The following is a 17,831-nucleotide window of genomic DNA, read 5'->3' as shown; positions in this document are numbered from 1 at the left end:
GACGATAGGCCCAAGCAAGAAGTCATTAATAAAAAATTAGCCCTGTGCATTCGTAACTTCTCGGTCAATCCTTATTTCGGAAATAGCCGAGGTGGTTGGCATGCCAGCTATATACACCCATTCTAGGTGTGATCCGTAGGATTGACCTCGAAGTTTTGAATGCCTTATAACATTCTAATTATAAAACTGGATCCACTGTGTCGTTAGGTAAAATTCTAAATTAACTGTGCCTTAGCCGACGTCTGTAAAGTATCCAAATTTATCTTTTAGTCGTCTCATCGGTTACATTCACTTTCAATATGTCAGTACCTCAAACATTAATGGCTGCCGGCTGTTTCAAAGAAACTCATGAGTACTTTCATTTTACATTAAAATATATAAAGCACTTTAAATTTATACACAGGATTAACCTACTAGTCTGACTTATCACATTCAAATTTTCAGTTATGCCACATATGTATATTCATAGCAAACCGAACATAGGAGAATGACATGAACAAATCAAGTGATATGTGTACTCGGATTGGTTTTGAAAACTGAAAGATGTGAAAGCCCTAGATCTGTACCAATGTATTAATGTTACGGCAGTCGAGGTGGATCATGGAAAGGAGTAAAATGCCCCAGTAGTATGAACCTGATACGCTTCCTCACCCAGACTAATGCAGGAAAATTATCGAATGACATAATTAGTTAAAATTATGGACACATATTTGCAAATATAAGTGGTATAGAAAGGGATCGAAAGGGATCAGATATGGAAATAATAAATTATATTTTCAGTTAATTCAATTTGTAAATATACGCATTTTCGTAACAGATTTACGCTGTTATTGTTAGTCGCTATTTATACATTTTTTAACAAAATATAAAATGCATGAATTTGATGCAAAAATCGAATCTATGCAATATTTCAACTGCCCAAGGTCTCCACTATTTCCTTATTACTCCATATACCTTTGTAGACGATGAGCGTAGTAGTTTGCCAACTGGTGCTCTCTTACATGCTGTTATCCTGATAAAATATAGTGTAGGGAATTGAAACTTGTCAACGTACGCATATACGATTTATTTTTGCTCAATATAAATAATAATGAAATTCTATATTCTATCGAGTTGCACCAGCCACAGTGTTAGGACGATCCTGAAAGTCCAGTACTGGTGCGATAGCAGAGGTAAAATGGAAGTGTGTTTGATTTTTAACCCAGCCAGCCCAATTTGAGGTTGATCCTCCCACTCCCCAATCAAAGGAGACTGAGCCACCAAGCTATGATGGAACCATTAAAATACTGTCTTTCTTCAGCCACCAACACTCAAATTGCTGGTGATGTTCGATTTCCAAATAAGAAAATGTAGTTTCAAAAATCGGATTTTCTTTGAATTATTCTCTCTAATTTCATTATTTGTAGGTCACCTGTCTTGACTATTACGAATCTTGCCCACACGCTCGGCAGGTACTACATTGAGTCAAGAAAAGGAAAGAGGAAGTCGAATATTTACTGTCGATAATTAATGTAAATAAATTACTGAATTACAGTTAGTATTTAGAAAAGATATAATACGGGGCAAAGACACAATATTTTTATTTTTTTTAAAAATACATACGAATTAAAAATGTTCGCTTTGCGTCGGCGCTTATCTTTTGTTTTAAAAAGTGTCTATTCATCTCAATTAACATAGCGGCCTTACAAGGACAGAAACGTTGTAAACATAGAATACTGGAATATATTTAAAGTTTGTATAAAATGTACGATATACGGATGAGAAGTGAGACTGTCAGCACATGTTTACAACCTCATTTGGTGCTGTAGACATGTGCTACCTTCAACTTAGCTAACAATTAGCATACCTGTAGGACAAGAAAGTTTCAGAATGTTGATTACACAGTATATAAATTAATTAATCTGGGTATACGATTATTTGCCTGCATTTATATTGCAAAATATATGACCTTTTGAAAGAAACGTACACAGATTTAAACAATGAAATGACCGTTGAAAAAAGAACATTTTATTTACACTACTATTATAATCATCGTGGGTCGAGTATGTAATGGGTCGATTTTGGGTAGGCCGAGTATGTAATGGGCCGAGTAAGCAATAGGTAGATTTGGGTAGGCCGAGTATGTAATGGGCCGAGTTGGGTAGGCCGAGTACGTAATGGGCCGAGTGCGTTATGGGCCGATTTGGGTAGGCCGAATATGTAATTGCTCGAGTGCGTTATGGGCCGATTTGGGTGGGCCGAGTTCCTTATGGACCGAGAACTTTAACGGGCCTACTCTGCTATGGGCCGAGTACTCCAGGAACCAATAGTGATCTTCTTGGCAATAAAATGTTTAAACTAGCTATTGCCCGTACTAGGGGATAAAAGAAAGTTTGAAGATTTTAAAAAAAATTGTTTTAAAGAAATTTTTAAAAATAAAAAATAAAAATTGGAATGAGCGAGCATAAAATAAAGTTGGAACATAAAAATACAAAGAAAAAATAGTTAAAAAATATGCTGCCGTGAGTTTCAAGCAAGCGATGTCTTGTTTGGCTGCCGTGACACGCAGAAAGACAAATGTGGGTCTTTATTAATAAGATTAAAGTAAATTCTGTCATTCAAATGGGGAGGATAAATGTAGTTTGCTATGACGCGATAACAATTTAAAATAATTACATATATACGTATATACCTTTCATGTTACTGACTGAATGAAGTCACAATATTTCGCTGCATTATGTTAAACGAGACACGGCAGTTTCTGAGGAAACAAGTGCCTTCCAAGTTAAGAGGGACTCTTTCATCTTTAATGGCATAACGAATTCTGATAGCCTGGTTATTGCTTAGGAATAAGCGTTTTCCTAAGTTGTTGTAACCTGTTATCTTATATTCTGGCTTGTTGTAATCTCACTCTTTATAAACTGTCTTTTAATTGAAGTTGGAAACTAATACTAATTGACACACTTTGATATTTAAAACAGGTACTTATCATAAAGAGAACAGGTAAATATGTGCACATGAAAAAGCAATTTTCTCTTATGTAAGAGAGATAGGAGTTGATCTCTAACCATTCAAGTAAAATTCTTTAATTGATTCACTAATTAGCTAATCCAATCTTTCCCGCCTTCTCGTCAATACATTGTGCGACATTGCTCAGTCAAGAACTTTTGAGGTTTTTGCTTCAATTAGTGTCAAATTTTAGAGACATACAAATTTTCGTTTCCCCGCATTCCAACTCAGTCTTTTTAATAAATTTTCTTATCTTGGCTGGATTAACCAATATTTATATCATAAAGGTATACTTGTTTGTACAGTGAGTTTTAATACAACTTTGATTCACCTGTCATAATTGTATATCAGTTCCTACTCTTTACTGACTGTCTGCTTGATTTTGACTATACGCTGGTATTTCCTTATAATGCGGCCAGAGTCGCATAATCATGTATTAACTAATTCATCTGTGCCGTCAAGTTGTTTCATTCATTGTTAGATGGAACGAAATCTGATACTTTATTTATGTAATTATGTGTAATTACAGAATCCTGAATCAAAAGAATGCTTAACACGTGCTTTTGAAAACGAACGTTGTACTGAGTTGTCCTTATCTATTACTGTTTATTCTTGCATCTTACAGATGCATTCTTGTAACTTAATCTCACGCTTGCATATAATATTGTTACAAGCCAGGGGTCTTTACTTGACCGAGCGGTGTCAAACCCTGGCGCCATTCCCGCCAGAAGTCATAAGTTTACCCCAAATTTCCAAAGACTTCCATACAACATCAGTTGTAAATTAGAAAGCCCGACGTGTCCATTCTAAACATAACTTTTACTCTAATCAATGCAAGACTTCAGATCTCAAACCTGCCAAATATCCACCAACCACACACCCGCACGGCCTCCCTTCATTAGGTTTCCGTACCGCCAGCAGTTCTCGCCGTAGAAACTATGCAACTGTCCCTTAACACAGGGAACTATTTTAACTCCGCCACACTAGGCCAGTCAACCCATGGTTTCCAGGCACATTTCGCCAGTATAACTGCAATTCATTTGCCACCACAGCGATATAAACAGTATCTGCCGAGTACTTTCTTATTGGTTCCATAGTGTAATTTACCGGTTTCCTACCGTACATACTGCCTTTGCAGTCACATCACCAATGTACACAACTAGATTTTAGTAGAGACTTTATTTTTCCATTGACACTCATTCGGTTTTGACCTGAATCCACTACTAGTGAACCATGGCATCATGGAAACTCACTAACACTTTACTCTGTGACGTTTGCTCCTTGTAATTGGCTAATTGTTTTGGGCAAAGGAATATTTATATTGTACCGAATTCCAATAATCAGACAAGTAATCACAAAAATCAAAGAATTCCTTAAAATGGGGCGCTATAACCAAATGCGCATACTACAAATTTATTGCAATATTTTATAATCTTATGCAAAAAATATTACCACACAGTCATACTGGATTCATACGAAAGAAATCAAAGTATATAGGATTATTTATAGAGAATCACAAATATACACGAAATCAGAAAGGAAAATGCAGGTTAGGCGATGGGTGCCATTTACCAGCGGATCTGGCTTCGAATCTCCGTAGAGTACTTATTAAAATATTCTAACTTGTATGATAGTTTTATTTGTATTAGATAATTATCCTGCCTAGTATTATCAAGCATTCTCCTGCAGAATGAAGGGATAGAACTCTCCGTTCTGTTTGGTGTATACTTGTAATTTCTCTCTCTCTCTCTCTCTCTCTCTCTCTCTCTCTCTCTCTCTATATATATATATATATATATATATATATATATATATATATATATATATATATATATATATATATATATATATATATATGTGTGTGTGTGTGTGTGTGTGTGTGTGTGTGTGTGAAACATGTTCTTTTGCTTGTCTAGAGTATTAAAATTTTAAAAGATAGCTCGTATATGGTCTGAGTTACAAATTAGCTGCAGTTGTTCCTCTTTGATCGTTCCTATTCTTCACCAAGGAGTAATGTGTGTGATTTGAATTTTTAACGTAGCTTTAACAAGTGTACAGTCACATCGATACGATGCATGCAGCGTGACAGTTATAGTGATGCCTAGCACTGGGGCATCATGCCGCAGACATGGAACATGATGTCCCACCTGGTCACATTATCCTGACACCAGGCCGACCAGTCCTAGCACTAACCTCTTAATGCTGAGTGCCAAGCGATGCAGATGTTAGTAATATTCTTCTTTTAGAAAGAGTAAACCCCATTCATTTAAAAAGCAGACCTCTTTTATGCAATGAACGCTAGTTATTGGGAAGTTAGACATACTGGTCACGTCTTCTTCGGCCTAAGTGGCGTTCTCGGCAAAAGTTCGTTCAAATTTTGGTTACTTTTTTCAATGACATTTATATTCTAAACCCAGTGATAAATTTAAATTGTTCTTAGCTTACATTACAATACAATACATTTTGAGCCTATTAACCTGCTCTCATATTTGCAACTCTTTAAATCATCCCGCTAAAGTTTGTTTTCATGTTAGTTAGCTTTTTGTGTTTTGTTTTGTTTTTGCTTGTTTGTTGGGTGTGTGATTTGTTTTGGACTTGGTTATTTTTTTTTATTTTTTATTTTTTTTTTTTATATATATTTCTTAAACTCCTTGATGGAAGTTCTAAATTTATTTACATTAAATTCACTCCAGTGCTGCTCAGTAGAGTAAAAGTAGAAATAATATAGGAAAACACTTTTCAAATATCAAAAAAATATAATGTTTTCTTTTTCATTACATGATTTCTTTTCTGGAATGATTTTGAAGCATTAATCATCATAATTTCTTATGTTGTTTATATGTCCAGACTATCGTACAAAATCGTTTCGCTTACCCCTACCATAGACTTTTCAACCGCTCCGGTGGTCTAGTGGTTAGAGCGTCCGCCTTGAATGCGGAATTTCGTGGGTTCGATCCCCGGCAGAGTGATGCGAAAGACTTACAAAATGGTACTAACAGGTGCCTCGCTTGGCGCTCAGCATTAAGAGGTTAGTTCTAAAACTGGTCGGCCTGGTGTCAGGATAATGTGACTGGGTGGAACATCATGCTACATGTCTGCGGCATGATGACCCAGTGCTAGACATCACTATAAACTGCCCCTTTGCAGACATCGTAGCGATGTGACTGAAAAATTGTTAACGCTACGTTAAAAATTCAAATCACATCACATCACATGGGCAATACTAAGTTTAGGACTAATTGTACTGATATAGTCAATACTAACTGACGCAGGAATATAAATCTTAGGCGCCAGGTTGCACGCCTGTCTAAATCCCTTATCGTTGTGTAAACTATATAGGGCATGTACTCCAATGTGGAAATGTTGGTGGTGGTATAATTTGATATGTATTTTGACACTCTATTCAAGTACGAGTCAGTTGAATTCCATGATTCAGAGTCGGTTTACTGGACCAAGACCAAGGCTTACACTCTTCACCATCCGCATTTCCTGAGCCTCAACAAATTATTTAGCAACGTAAGTAATAACAGGTAGCGCGGCATCGAAGTGATGTTATGTTCACTCCACTATCTGGTTGGAATGTAAAGGGCAGCAAATAGTCAATATGGAGTAATTACTGCCAAAATTTAATCTAAAGATTGTTACATTACTTTTCTAAAGCAGCAGGTTTTATAGTCTGGTTCCTTGCTTCGTATGCTACCTGCGTTGCACTCAGCTCTATGTATAGTGGAGTACAACGCAGGCAGCATACAAAGTAAGGAACCAGACTACAGGTTTTAAGAAAGATTGATTCTACAACGCGCAAAATATCTGAGAACGAATATTCGTGTATAAACATCACTAGCTGATTTAATATTTTTATTTATATTCCTGTGATTTTTATGGTGATGGCATTGTTCCTAAACCGACTTGATGATTATTCGAAAGGTGCATTCTGATATAGTAGTGGTATTCGCACATTTGAGGGACATTCCTTAGTTGATAGTATTCACGAACCTTTGTAAATATTCTAACCATTCTCAAAAGGAACTCGTTTTGTCATATTACTTTGTAAAAATCCACATTAAACATTTCCTAACCGTTCCACCCAGTTAAGTTAATTTTGCCAGAATCATATATATATATATATATATATATATATATATATATATATATATATATATATATATATATATATATATATATTTGTCTGCTGCATCCTTATCACTCAGTCTAATTGCAAGCATATATTTAATGCAGTGTTATTATACATAGATAGTACAATGTACAAAACATCTTTAACTTAAGGTTTACTTCATGCTTAATTTAAACGACTTTTTATCTAGCATGATCAGAGCTTTGGCAGTTTTTCTCCCCCATGATGTTTACATACCCTTAAAGATTCGCGTCCGACATGTGAATACATTGAGGTTTCACGTGCCTCATCATGTATTTGGCAGTGAATTTTAATTGCTTTGATAACATAATATTTTTTAATAAATCTAGGCAATATAGGAAATATAATGTGTACACGCACTTCATACAAATTTTACGTTTATCCATCAAAAAGTTACAATTGAATAGTTTTGCCAATTTTCGGTTTAGACATGAAAAAGGTACAATTGAATGGTTTTGCCAATTTTCGTTTAGACATGAAAAAGGTACAATTGAATGGTTTTGCCAATTTTCGTTTAGACATAAAAAAGGTACAATTGAATGGTTTTGCCAATTTTCGTTTAGACTTGAAAAAGGTACAATTGAATGGTTTTGCCAATTTTCGTTTAGACATAAAAAAGGTACAATTGAATAGTTTTGCCAATTTTCGTTTAGACATAAAAAAGGTACAATTGAATAGTTTTGCCAATTTTCGTTTAGACATGAAAAAGGTACAATTTAATAGTTTTGTATATTATTGCAGGTCAAGGACCTGGAGGGAAAAATCACCTCCTTTAATGATCTAAAAAATCTAAATAGCGACTTTCGGTTGCATGTTATTGATTATGTAGGCGCAAAATTATGTTTCTTGATGACAATCATCTGTTGAAAATGTCATAAACTAGCGTACAAATTTTATATGCCATTTTCATGGCCAATACATACCTTTTGCCGTTTATATGTAAATTGGTTTAACCACACAGAGAAGAAAAAAATTAATTTGAGAGTGGTGCAATGTAAATTACAGTTTTGACTATGGAAGCATCTCTTTTATTACATATAAAATGTTCTCACTGCGCCAAGTTTTTAGTATTGTTTCAGTTTGAAATATCCTCTATTCTTCAATATGTGCAACACGTGTTTTAATAGAATACTTGTACACAACTCATGTCGTCAATATAAAAGCCAACTTTAGATCTGACAAAGCAATCACATGACCAACAATGCAAACCAGCCTCCTTATGTACATGACGTACTTACTAATATCTTTCAATAATAATAATAATAATAGATTTATTTTCGTAGTATCAGCAAATAACAAGTAGTAACACATTAATACATATAACAATTTAAATATCGACACATTACGTGATATAAACATAATAAACAGTTGTAATACCAACATACATTCACGCACGCATATATGCATACATACATACCAAAACAATTATCAACCATGAATGTCCCATAAATGTTTATGAAACTTATATCCGATTGGGTCTTAAAGGTGAATACAGTTAACTGTTACAAATGTAAGAGCTTATTTCAGATTTGAACGAAAATCAATTCATTCGAGCAACATATCATTCAAATATGTTCTCTTCATTTGCTGTTTGTGATGATATGATTTAATGTCCATTTTAAAATAATCTATATTTTAAATGATTTTGATACACCTGGGTAATATGTTCCAGTCATATATGGCGGTATAGAAGAAAGTCGTCGAGGCCACGCAGCTAACACATAGTTTAACAAAATTATGTTTAACACTCCTAGTAGCAAACTGGTGATGATCTCTAATTTTTGCAAATCTTTAGATCATATAAGAGAGACATTTGTTGTAACAAACTTTGTTAGCATGATTTAGTCTAAAACTATTTTATTCCATTATACACTATTTGTATTCCTACTCTTTCAAGACCTCAAATGTTTCATGCTTGATCTCGTGACAGTCTTATTTACAGATCCGACATACAGTAAGAAGAGGAGTGGTCGAAGGTACATTGTCGGAGAGGGGTACATAACGTTTTATCTAGCGTTCAATGATAAATATTGACTAAGGAGACACTTAGCCTAGCATTTACTGTTTTAATTGTACTACTGACTATGCCCTTGCTCAAACGTAAATTATTTATATGGAAACCTAAATATGTAATGCACTTTTCAGAATTAATTATGTGACCAGTTCATTTTTTCCTGAATTTTTAGATTTTTTTAATTTTAATTTTTGCTTCGAGACAAATATGATGCATTATATCTTACCTGAATTAAATGCTAGCGTGTTTGGCAGTCAACAAATCGTTGCACGATTTAATACTTTTTCCCTTGCTTTTCGAAATGTACCAAGGATAATAAAGTGCAAACATGAAATCACTGTCACGTGCATATCATAAAGCCTTACAATCAGCGCATTTGCTCGTTACCATATCATTCACATAACCCAGACAGAATAGGTCCTAAAATACTGCCTTGATGTTCACCTCATAATACTGTTAAAGGTCTGGATACTGTATTGTTATCACTGACAATATTTGTATTTTTTTCTTAGATACCAAGTATACGAAAAGGATGTAACTGTTTGCATCAGCCACAGTACCTTGTTTGTAAACAAGGTCTAACTCTATACCTAATTACAGATCATTAGACACAATATCACTTCATATAGACATGTCAACAACAATGAAAGTGGCTGGAATCGAGACAATGCTAACACCATTTTTTATGAACTGCCTTCAGTCAAATATTGGGTGAACTGTTTATCTTTATTCCTGTACAATAATATCATCCATGGAGTATACAACCATTTGATCTTTGTTAATCCAATGCATCGTCGACCAGTCAAAACAAGGGCCAAACCGAAAACGACACGTAGCTTTTAGAGTGAATAATAATAACAAAGTCACACAAAACAAGTTTGACTTGTACGAGAGATAATTGAAGCACAACATGAATCATGTTGCATGATGAATTGTCTGAGTCTGATAAAGAAAAACATTTAGGAAATATATGCAAATTAGTAACTTTAAACAAAACCGTAAAAGTGTGGACTCGAGAAAAATAGGTCAAATAATTATAATTAAACGCAGCAGCAACAAGTTTTAGTTTCAGATGCTCATACTATTCTCTCTCTCTCTCTCTCCCTCTCAAATTGTAATTTGCCCATGGCATAGAAATATTCATAAATTGGCTTAAGGTGCTGAAAAGTTGCGTCTGTACTCTCAGGATCAAATATACATTTCCACTTATTAACTGTTACAAAAATAAAAAATAAAGAGAATAAAATACAATAGTTCCCATTTTCAATGAATTAAACATGCTACACAAATGCACTGAAATCCCCTCTCTATTCCTTTCTTCACAATTACGTGAAACGAGGAAGAAAAAGGAAACTGAGCTGAATAAAAACTGTAGCATGAGCTTACACCAACTACATATGAAGAATCCAAGATATTATATTTCTACGTGTACACATTCCACTGAATAGTATTTACAGTGTTACACGATATCAAAAATAAAAGTTGCAGTACCTGTTCAAGCGAGTTAGCCAAACGGGAACTTCATTGGCAAACACATAATGTAATCGATTTGATACTTGACTTTGTTTTATTTGTTTTTCAACCAATAAGGTTGGGTTTTTAAAGGTTATAATCTCAAAAGGTTTCTCTATCTCTCTTTCAGTCAGTGTTTGTTGCCTAGTCAGCATGTGAGTTTTACCTCAAATGATCAAACTTACTCTCTCTCTCTCTCACACACACACAAACACACACAAACACACATTTATATTGCATTAAACTTATCTCTCTCTCTCTCTCACACACACACACACATTTATATTGCATTAAAACTGAACAAAAACACGTTAAGTACATGACGTAATATCTCATTGTTTTCTCATCAATGTATGTCATAGCAATATGAACATAGTTTATTAATTGTGAATGAAATGGCAAGAATATAAGTGAGAAAAGCTCTTATATCAGGCAGACAAGTATAGCTTTTCGCTTTTTACAAATACAGCTGTAACATAAGTAATGATGCCATACTGGTCCCGAAAATCACACATGTAGGAGGTGGTAATAAAACTAAGTTATTTTACTGTGCAAACCGTTGTTTGGCTAAAAGGAACCAAATATATATGCAGTTTTTAAAAACTAGCATTATTCATTTCGTAGTTTTAACTTTAAACAGACAATTAATTTGTCCTATCAGGACCTTCTTATCTTCAATTAAAAGTGCAAAGAATATATATATATATATATATATATATATATATATATATATATATATATATATATATATATATATATATATATATATATATATATATATATATATATATATATATATATATATATATATATATATATATATATATATATTGGTTTGCATTTCAGAATGTTTTGTTTTGTTGCATGGGTAGGAGCATGCGCAGATGGTCATGTCTTACCATCACGATCACGCTGCATTATACTCAGCTGCTCAAAAGTTTTAGTGTCACGTAAGTCTTCTCATTTAGGCGCCGCCTATTGGTTACCACGAATTTTGCACCCGCAGGATACACTCGTTCTCTTTCACTATACATTGCATACTTTTCAATATCTCTTGGTTGGTACATTGAACCGGTTGTGTTGTCGATAGTAAAGGTTATGCTGCATTCACCTGTTACACCGGCGCATGTAGGGAAAGGCATGGCCTTTGAAGCCTCCACCGAGGACGAAACGAAGGATAGCCATGTAAATTTGACCCCTACCTGGTATTTTTCCGTATCTTTTGCACTCAGCAACATTTGTCGGTAGGTCTTGGCATTTTCTCGCTTCAGCTGTCCCCAGAAAACGAGAAGTATCTGGTACATAACCACATATGGACCCATTGCAAGATCCGCTGCTGATGGTTTGTAGTCAGACTCCTGTTGTTTTCGTAGGGCTGTGTTCACATATGTATAAAGAAATGTTGATTCCTCCGTGTAAACTTTGATGATTGTCTCGTAAAAGTTCTGTCTGGTCGTACATTGCTTGAGTTGTGTGACCGATGCTTCACTGACAACGTAGAGTGAGTCGCACATTTTTTCGCGAACCTCCTTCCATCTATTTTCTGAGGTGTTCAAGTCGTTGAAAATATCTCCAAGTACCGATAAAATAGACTTCTGCGGGTCAATATTTTGAGGATGAAATGTGTTTTTGTATGCAGCAAGAGTGATGGCTATCAGACCACGTCCCTTCTGTTCAATGTCTGTATGCCAGGGTTGGAAAGTGTCAATTTCTTCGTTCACTTCTTTACAATTAGCAATATGCTCTGAAAGTACCTTCTCCACTTCAGTATAGCCATATGCAACAGCTATTTGTTGCGCGGTCATACCACTAGTGGGATCTATTTCTGATGTACACTCTTTCGCCTTCAAGACAGGATCACATGTATGAAACTGGAGTAGTTTCCGTACAGTACTTGGATCATTCCAGTAGACAGCCTGGTGCAAAACAGCCCATCTACGATTCTCTGGTATACAATTTATCAAGTATACTTTATTAGGCTTTTCTGGAGTACCAATTATTCGCCAGACCTTATTCCACTTGCCGTATTTTGCTGATAGTAACAGCGTACTAATTTCCTCCGTCTCTTCCTCGATTCTGTTTCCGAATGATCTGCAGAATGGCATAAAAGTGTAGTAGATATTTATTGGAAAACACTTTCAAGCTATATTAGTGGAAAACATATTGTTGAGTAAACAAGAGAATCACATCATATACTGTGCTGAATGGTAGATTCTTATATTTGTGAATTCTGGAACCTGAGTGGTTCAATTCATTTAGATTGCTTCGTTAACATTAATGTCGTTAGGACCTATCTGCAGTCAAACAAGTAAATTAATAATAATAATAATAATAATAATAATAATAATAAATTAGAAACAACACTACAATCTGACTTGACTTCCTTGAATAATGTCTTGGAAAATAGTTCGAGTCCTGTGTGCTCATTTCACATTATTATATTTTTAAGTTTTTAAGACTCTAAGGGTACCATAAACTATGCTCGCAAACGAAATACAACTGTAAAGCACTGTAATGAATCTTATGAAACATTTACAGGACAAAATCAACGCAAACTGCGCCACCATGTATGTGCGTGTGTGTGTGTGTGTGTGTGTGTGTGTGTGTGTGTGTGTGTTTCTAAAAGAATTGGTTGTGGCCTTTGTCCGGTAAAGTTGCTATGAACTTGCATTACGTCAAACAACTTTAAATGTAAAAACAAACATTGACATCAGTTTACATAGTATTATCCCTCCCGTATGTCCTAGTTCATCCACAGAAGCCAGCACCTTTTCCCAACAAACAAAAATAACGTAACGAAGTCCATGATTACCAAATTCTCTTTTTACATTTAAGCGTCCAAAAACAAAACAACAAGCAAAAATAAAACTCAACTTAAACAAGCAAGCAATACAAATGACCTTCTTGGTTGTGTTTGTTCCAAGCCAGGTTACCTCATTAAATTTTAAAACATAATCATTAATACAAGAGATTATAATCCTTGCTGCACAAATTAAACGTGACTCTCGCATCACGAACGAAGCGAGAAAAGCATAACCACCACCTATTTTCCTTTTACTCAGTTACTCTGAGGATTTTAATTGAAAAGTTAATTAAGTTAAATACAATTTTTAGGTCTCATGACCTGAAGCTATAGCCTATGTTATAAAAATGTCAAATCATGTAGTTTTACCCTTAATACGGCGAGCAAAGTGAACCAAGTCTTCACCAGTCATTATTTAATTTACCACCCATTATGTTCTTATTTCAGATTTGTAACATTTATAAAATAAAAATAAAAATACATAAAACTTTAGACAGATTAATAATGGATGCAAGATTTTAAAAATTTAATAATGATAATAAGCAATACATCTTACCTATGTCCCGCATATCGGGGAAACGCATTACATTTTGCTAATGCAGTTGTCCCAAACATTAATAAATAAATTCGACGAGATGGAGATACATTCCTGAGAAAATATCTACTTTAGACACAGAGACACAGACCATTTAACAGTTTGATCTTTACATAGTGTGATTTTGTAATCATCAACAATGAATCACTGCGTCTAGCAAATATTATTACAATGCTCTTTCGCTGATGCGTACATGAGGTTTAATAAATTTGTATAAATTTTAATTAATTTATCAACCATTTTATGTGTAAGTGGCGTCTTTAGGGTTGGTGACACCCAGTACGATAAATCATGGCCTCACCCCATGGACCTCCTTCCTGCACAAAATTCATAACTTTTATAGACAGTCACGTGCGGTAACTCAATGGATCACCCCCATGGACCTCCTTCCTGCACAAAAATTCAAAAAATTTATAGACAGTCATTTTGGTAATTTCGCTCGAATGCACAGAAAATATTCCTGAATGCCAATCGTCAACGAAAAACATACAATAATAATACCTGAATATTTTACTTCTACGAAGAATGATGTCACTCAGCAAAATCGCACTAATCATGATCATGGGTCGAGATCACCAATATCAGAAAGCAAGTGTGGCACCCATCAACCGTGACCAGGACAATACCTAACGACACTTCACATAGAAATAACCAAAAGTCACTATAGGACAACAGAGGGCAAGACAACTGAAACCCATACTATGGTTGAACATGTGGAAATTAATATAGAGTGCCTGAAAGGTGAAGCACCGATAATCAACTGAGCAATTTGTCCTCACAGTTCGTTTTTGGCTACAGGAATGAATAAAGACTCTCTCTTTCTCTCTCTTTCTTAAATGAATGTATTTAGTTTATAGGAGGTTGTTGACTGAATAGGTAATTTATTCAATCATAAATTAATATAATATAATTGCACTTCATTTGATACAATAAACAGACTAGTTTTGTATTTAACAATATAACATTGTACAATTCATACATATTCAATGCTACCTGTACAGAAATCTGTGTATATACTGCGTTGATCTTCGTTAATTAATTTCACTTCCATGTTTACCTGTATAGTATGCATACTCTGTGGATTAGATCATAGAGCTGTGCCGTATTTGTTTCAATATCCGTCTTAAAAATCTTTTATTTTGTAATTCTGTTAAATTTGAAAATATAAAATATTGCCAGTAGACATTGGGTCATCGTTGTAGCTTGTCTGTTAATAGGGGCCCCGTGTGGCCGAGTTGTCTATGGCGCTTGCCTTTACAGATCAGTCATATCTCACCTCCGTCGGCTTGAGTTCGAGTCTCGGGTTCGGTAACGTGGGTATGTGAGAAAGTTTGCATGTCGCTTCCCGTGGGTTGGTTGTTCTTCCAGAGGTTCTATCGGGTTCTTACTATACCAAAGATACTGGCCGCAATGTATAACCTACCGTATGTTGACAAACTGTCGTTTACATACCACGCCGGACTTTTTGGAAAGGGTAGCCGTACGAGTTGAATTTTTTGCATTGGTTGTAAGAAAAGAAATAATGAAATTAGATAGAGGAATGGGACTTGGTACGCATCACTCTATAACTGAGTGGTCCTGGCACAGTAGTTCTGATATGTTTCTTATGCCGGCATGTCTAAACTGTACTAACTTTTAAATTGAAGAGAACATGTGCAGGCTCCGCTCGCTTCACGGTCATACTCATTTGTAATTGTTACAAAATGAGTTGTAACCTCGGAACTCAACTATCTTCCTTAATAGTTGCATAACTACTACTACTACTACTACTACTACTATTACTAATAATAATAATAATAATATAGCTTCTAAACAAACATCGGGTATCATAATAACCTACACTTTGTACGTCTGCCCATCCCTTAACAAATCTCTACCTATACCACACTAAGCGATTTCATGAAACTTATCAGTAATTGGTCACTGTATTATCTACGAGCGAGAAGGGTGTTGCCCGAGCTCCCGCATGTACAGCCTCTGAGGCATGCTTGTAGAAGAGGAAGGGACCGGCGGTAGGTTTCTTGGGTTTCCAGAAACCCCCCAAGGCTAAACAAATACCTTACACACAAAAGTACACTTACTTGAAATTTGACCATTGTTTTATTCTTGCGCACGTTTATCGGGTATTATGTACATTCCGAGTAAATAGACACACAAGATTTTGCCTTGGTGCACTTTTGAGGAAAGTGTGATCCCATTGAAATTTTATAACACTCCCCTCCTCCCCAACACCTGACATGATCCGATCTTGGGCGGTTCAAGTTCATTTTTTAAAAATATAATCGGCAATGGAGAATACTTGACGGAATATAATTTTACATTATTATATCTTGGTCACTGTCAGGACTAGGGGTCGGGAATCACCTTATATATATATATATATATATATATATATATATATATATATATATATATATATATATATATATATTGTAATGCGTGGGTATTTTGGATATCATACCCTTGCATCAAGGTATCATTGGCATTAAAATTAGTACATGGGATTCAGCCTGCAGAAAGACTACATTTATGCAGTGTATCAAATAATTGTTTATATTTAACAACAATTAACTTACCGGGAACCCAACTGTAAGGTCTGCATTCCTCCTAAGACCGCCATTTCCAACAAAATGAGTTTTCTCGAGACAGAATGTTATAGATTTACACGTTTACTGCTGCCCCGCAATTCTAGTTTATGACATAGGATTTCCAGAAGTATGTCAAACTTAGAGGTCACGGGATTCCCCGAACAAAGTTATTCCGAATACAGTAATCATGCTAGTGATTCCGTGCCTCGCCACCATTTGGAACAGTCTCTGATATTTATGTTTGCGGATATATCACTGCAACAAAGGATATTCTAATATATTCAGACCATCTCAGTCATTTCTAAGACTGGACTGACTATAGGCCCAAGCAAGAAGTCATTAATACATAACTAGTCCTGTGCATTCGTAACTTCTCGGTCAATCCTTATTTCGGAAGTAGCCGAGGTGGTTGGCATGCATGCCAGCTATATACAACCATTCAAGGTGGGATTGACCTCGAAGTTTTGAATGCCTTATACCATTCTAATTATACAACTGGATCCACTGGTTCGTTAGTTAAATTTCTAAATTAACTGTGTCTTAGCCGACGTCTGAAAAGTATCCAATTATATCTTTTAGTCGTCTCATCGGTTACTTTCACTTTCAATATGTCAGTGCCTCAAACGTTAATGGCTGTCGGCTGTTTCAAAGAAAAACATGAGTACTTTCATTTTACATTAAAATATATAAAGTACTTTAAATTTATACACATGATTAACCTACTAGTCTAATTTATCATATTCAAATTTTCAGTTATGCCACATATGTATATTCATAGCAAACCGAACATAGGATAATGACGTGAATAAATCAAGTGATATGTGTACTCGGATTGGTTTTGAAAACTGAAAGATGTGAAAGTCCTAGATCTGTACCAATGTAATAATGTTACGGCAGTCGAGATGGATCATGAAAAGAAGTAAAATGCCCCGGTAGTATGAACCTGATATGCTCCCTCACCCAGACTAATGCAGGAAAATTATTGAATGACATAATTAGTTAAAATTAAGGACACATATTTGCAAATATAAGTGGTATAGAAAGGGATCGAAAGGGATCACATATGGAAACAATACATTATATTTTCGGTTAATTCAATTTGTAAATATGCGCATTTTCGTAACAGATTCACGCTGTTATTGTTAGTCGCTATTTATACATTTTAACAAAATATA

At 35.0% G+C, this 17,831-nt stretch overlaps 1 protein-coding gene across 2 annotated transcripts; it reads right to left on the bottom strand.

Annotated features, from left to right (window-relative positions):
- Positions 1-11,484: 11,484 nt before the first annotated feature.
- LOC149790001 (uncharacterized) lies at positions 11,485-16,991 on the bottom strand. 2 transcript variants are annotated; one of them, XM_089973392.1, is made up of 3 exons: positions 16,645-16,991; positions 14,370-14,458; positions 11,485-12,761 (listed from the first exon to the last, which is right to left on the bottom strand). In XM_089973392.1, the coding sequence occupies exons 2-3, from the start codon at positions 14,372-14,374 to the stop codon at positions 11,594-11,596; spliced, it is 1,173 nt and encodes a 390-aa protein (XP_089829518.1). In that variant the 5' UTR covers positions 14,375-14,458; positions 16,645-16,991; the 3' UTR covers positions 11,485-11,593. The 2 variants fall into 2 exon arrangements, with proteins under 2 accessions (XP_089829518.1, XP_089829517.1); XM_089973391.1 differs by lacking the exon at positions 14,370-14,458.
- Between the last annotated feature and the right edge of the window lie 840 nt (positions 16,992-17,831).

This window comes from Sinohyriopsis cumingii, chromosome 10 (assembly GCF_028554795.1).
Source record: "Sinohyriopsis cumingii isolate HCF-2022 chromosome 10, ASM2855479v2, whole genome shotgun sequence".
NCBI lineage: Eukaryota > Metazoa > Mollusca > Bivalvia > Unionida > Unionidae > Sinohyriopsis > Sinohyriopsis cumingii.
Note: the sequence above shows the minus strand (reverse complement) of the source record. Positions and strands in the feature narration are given on the sequence as shown.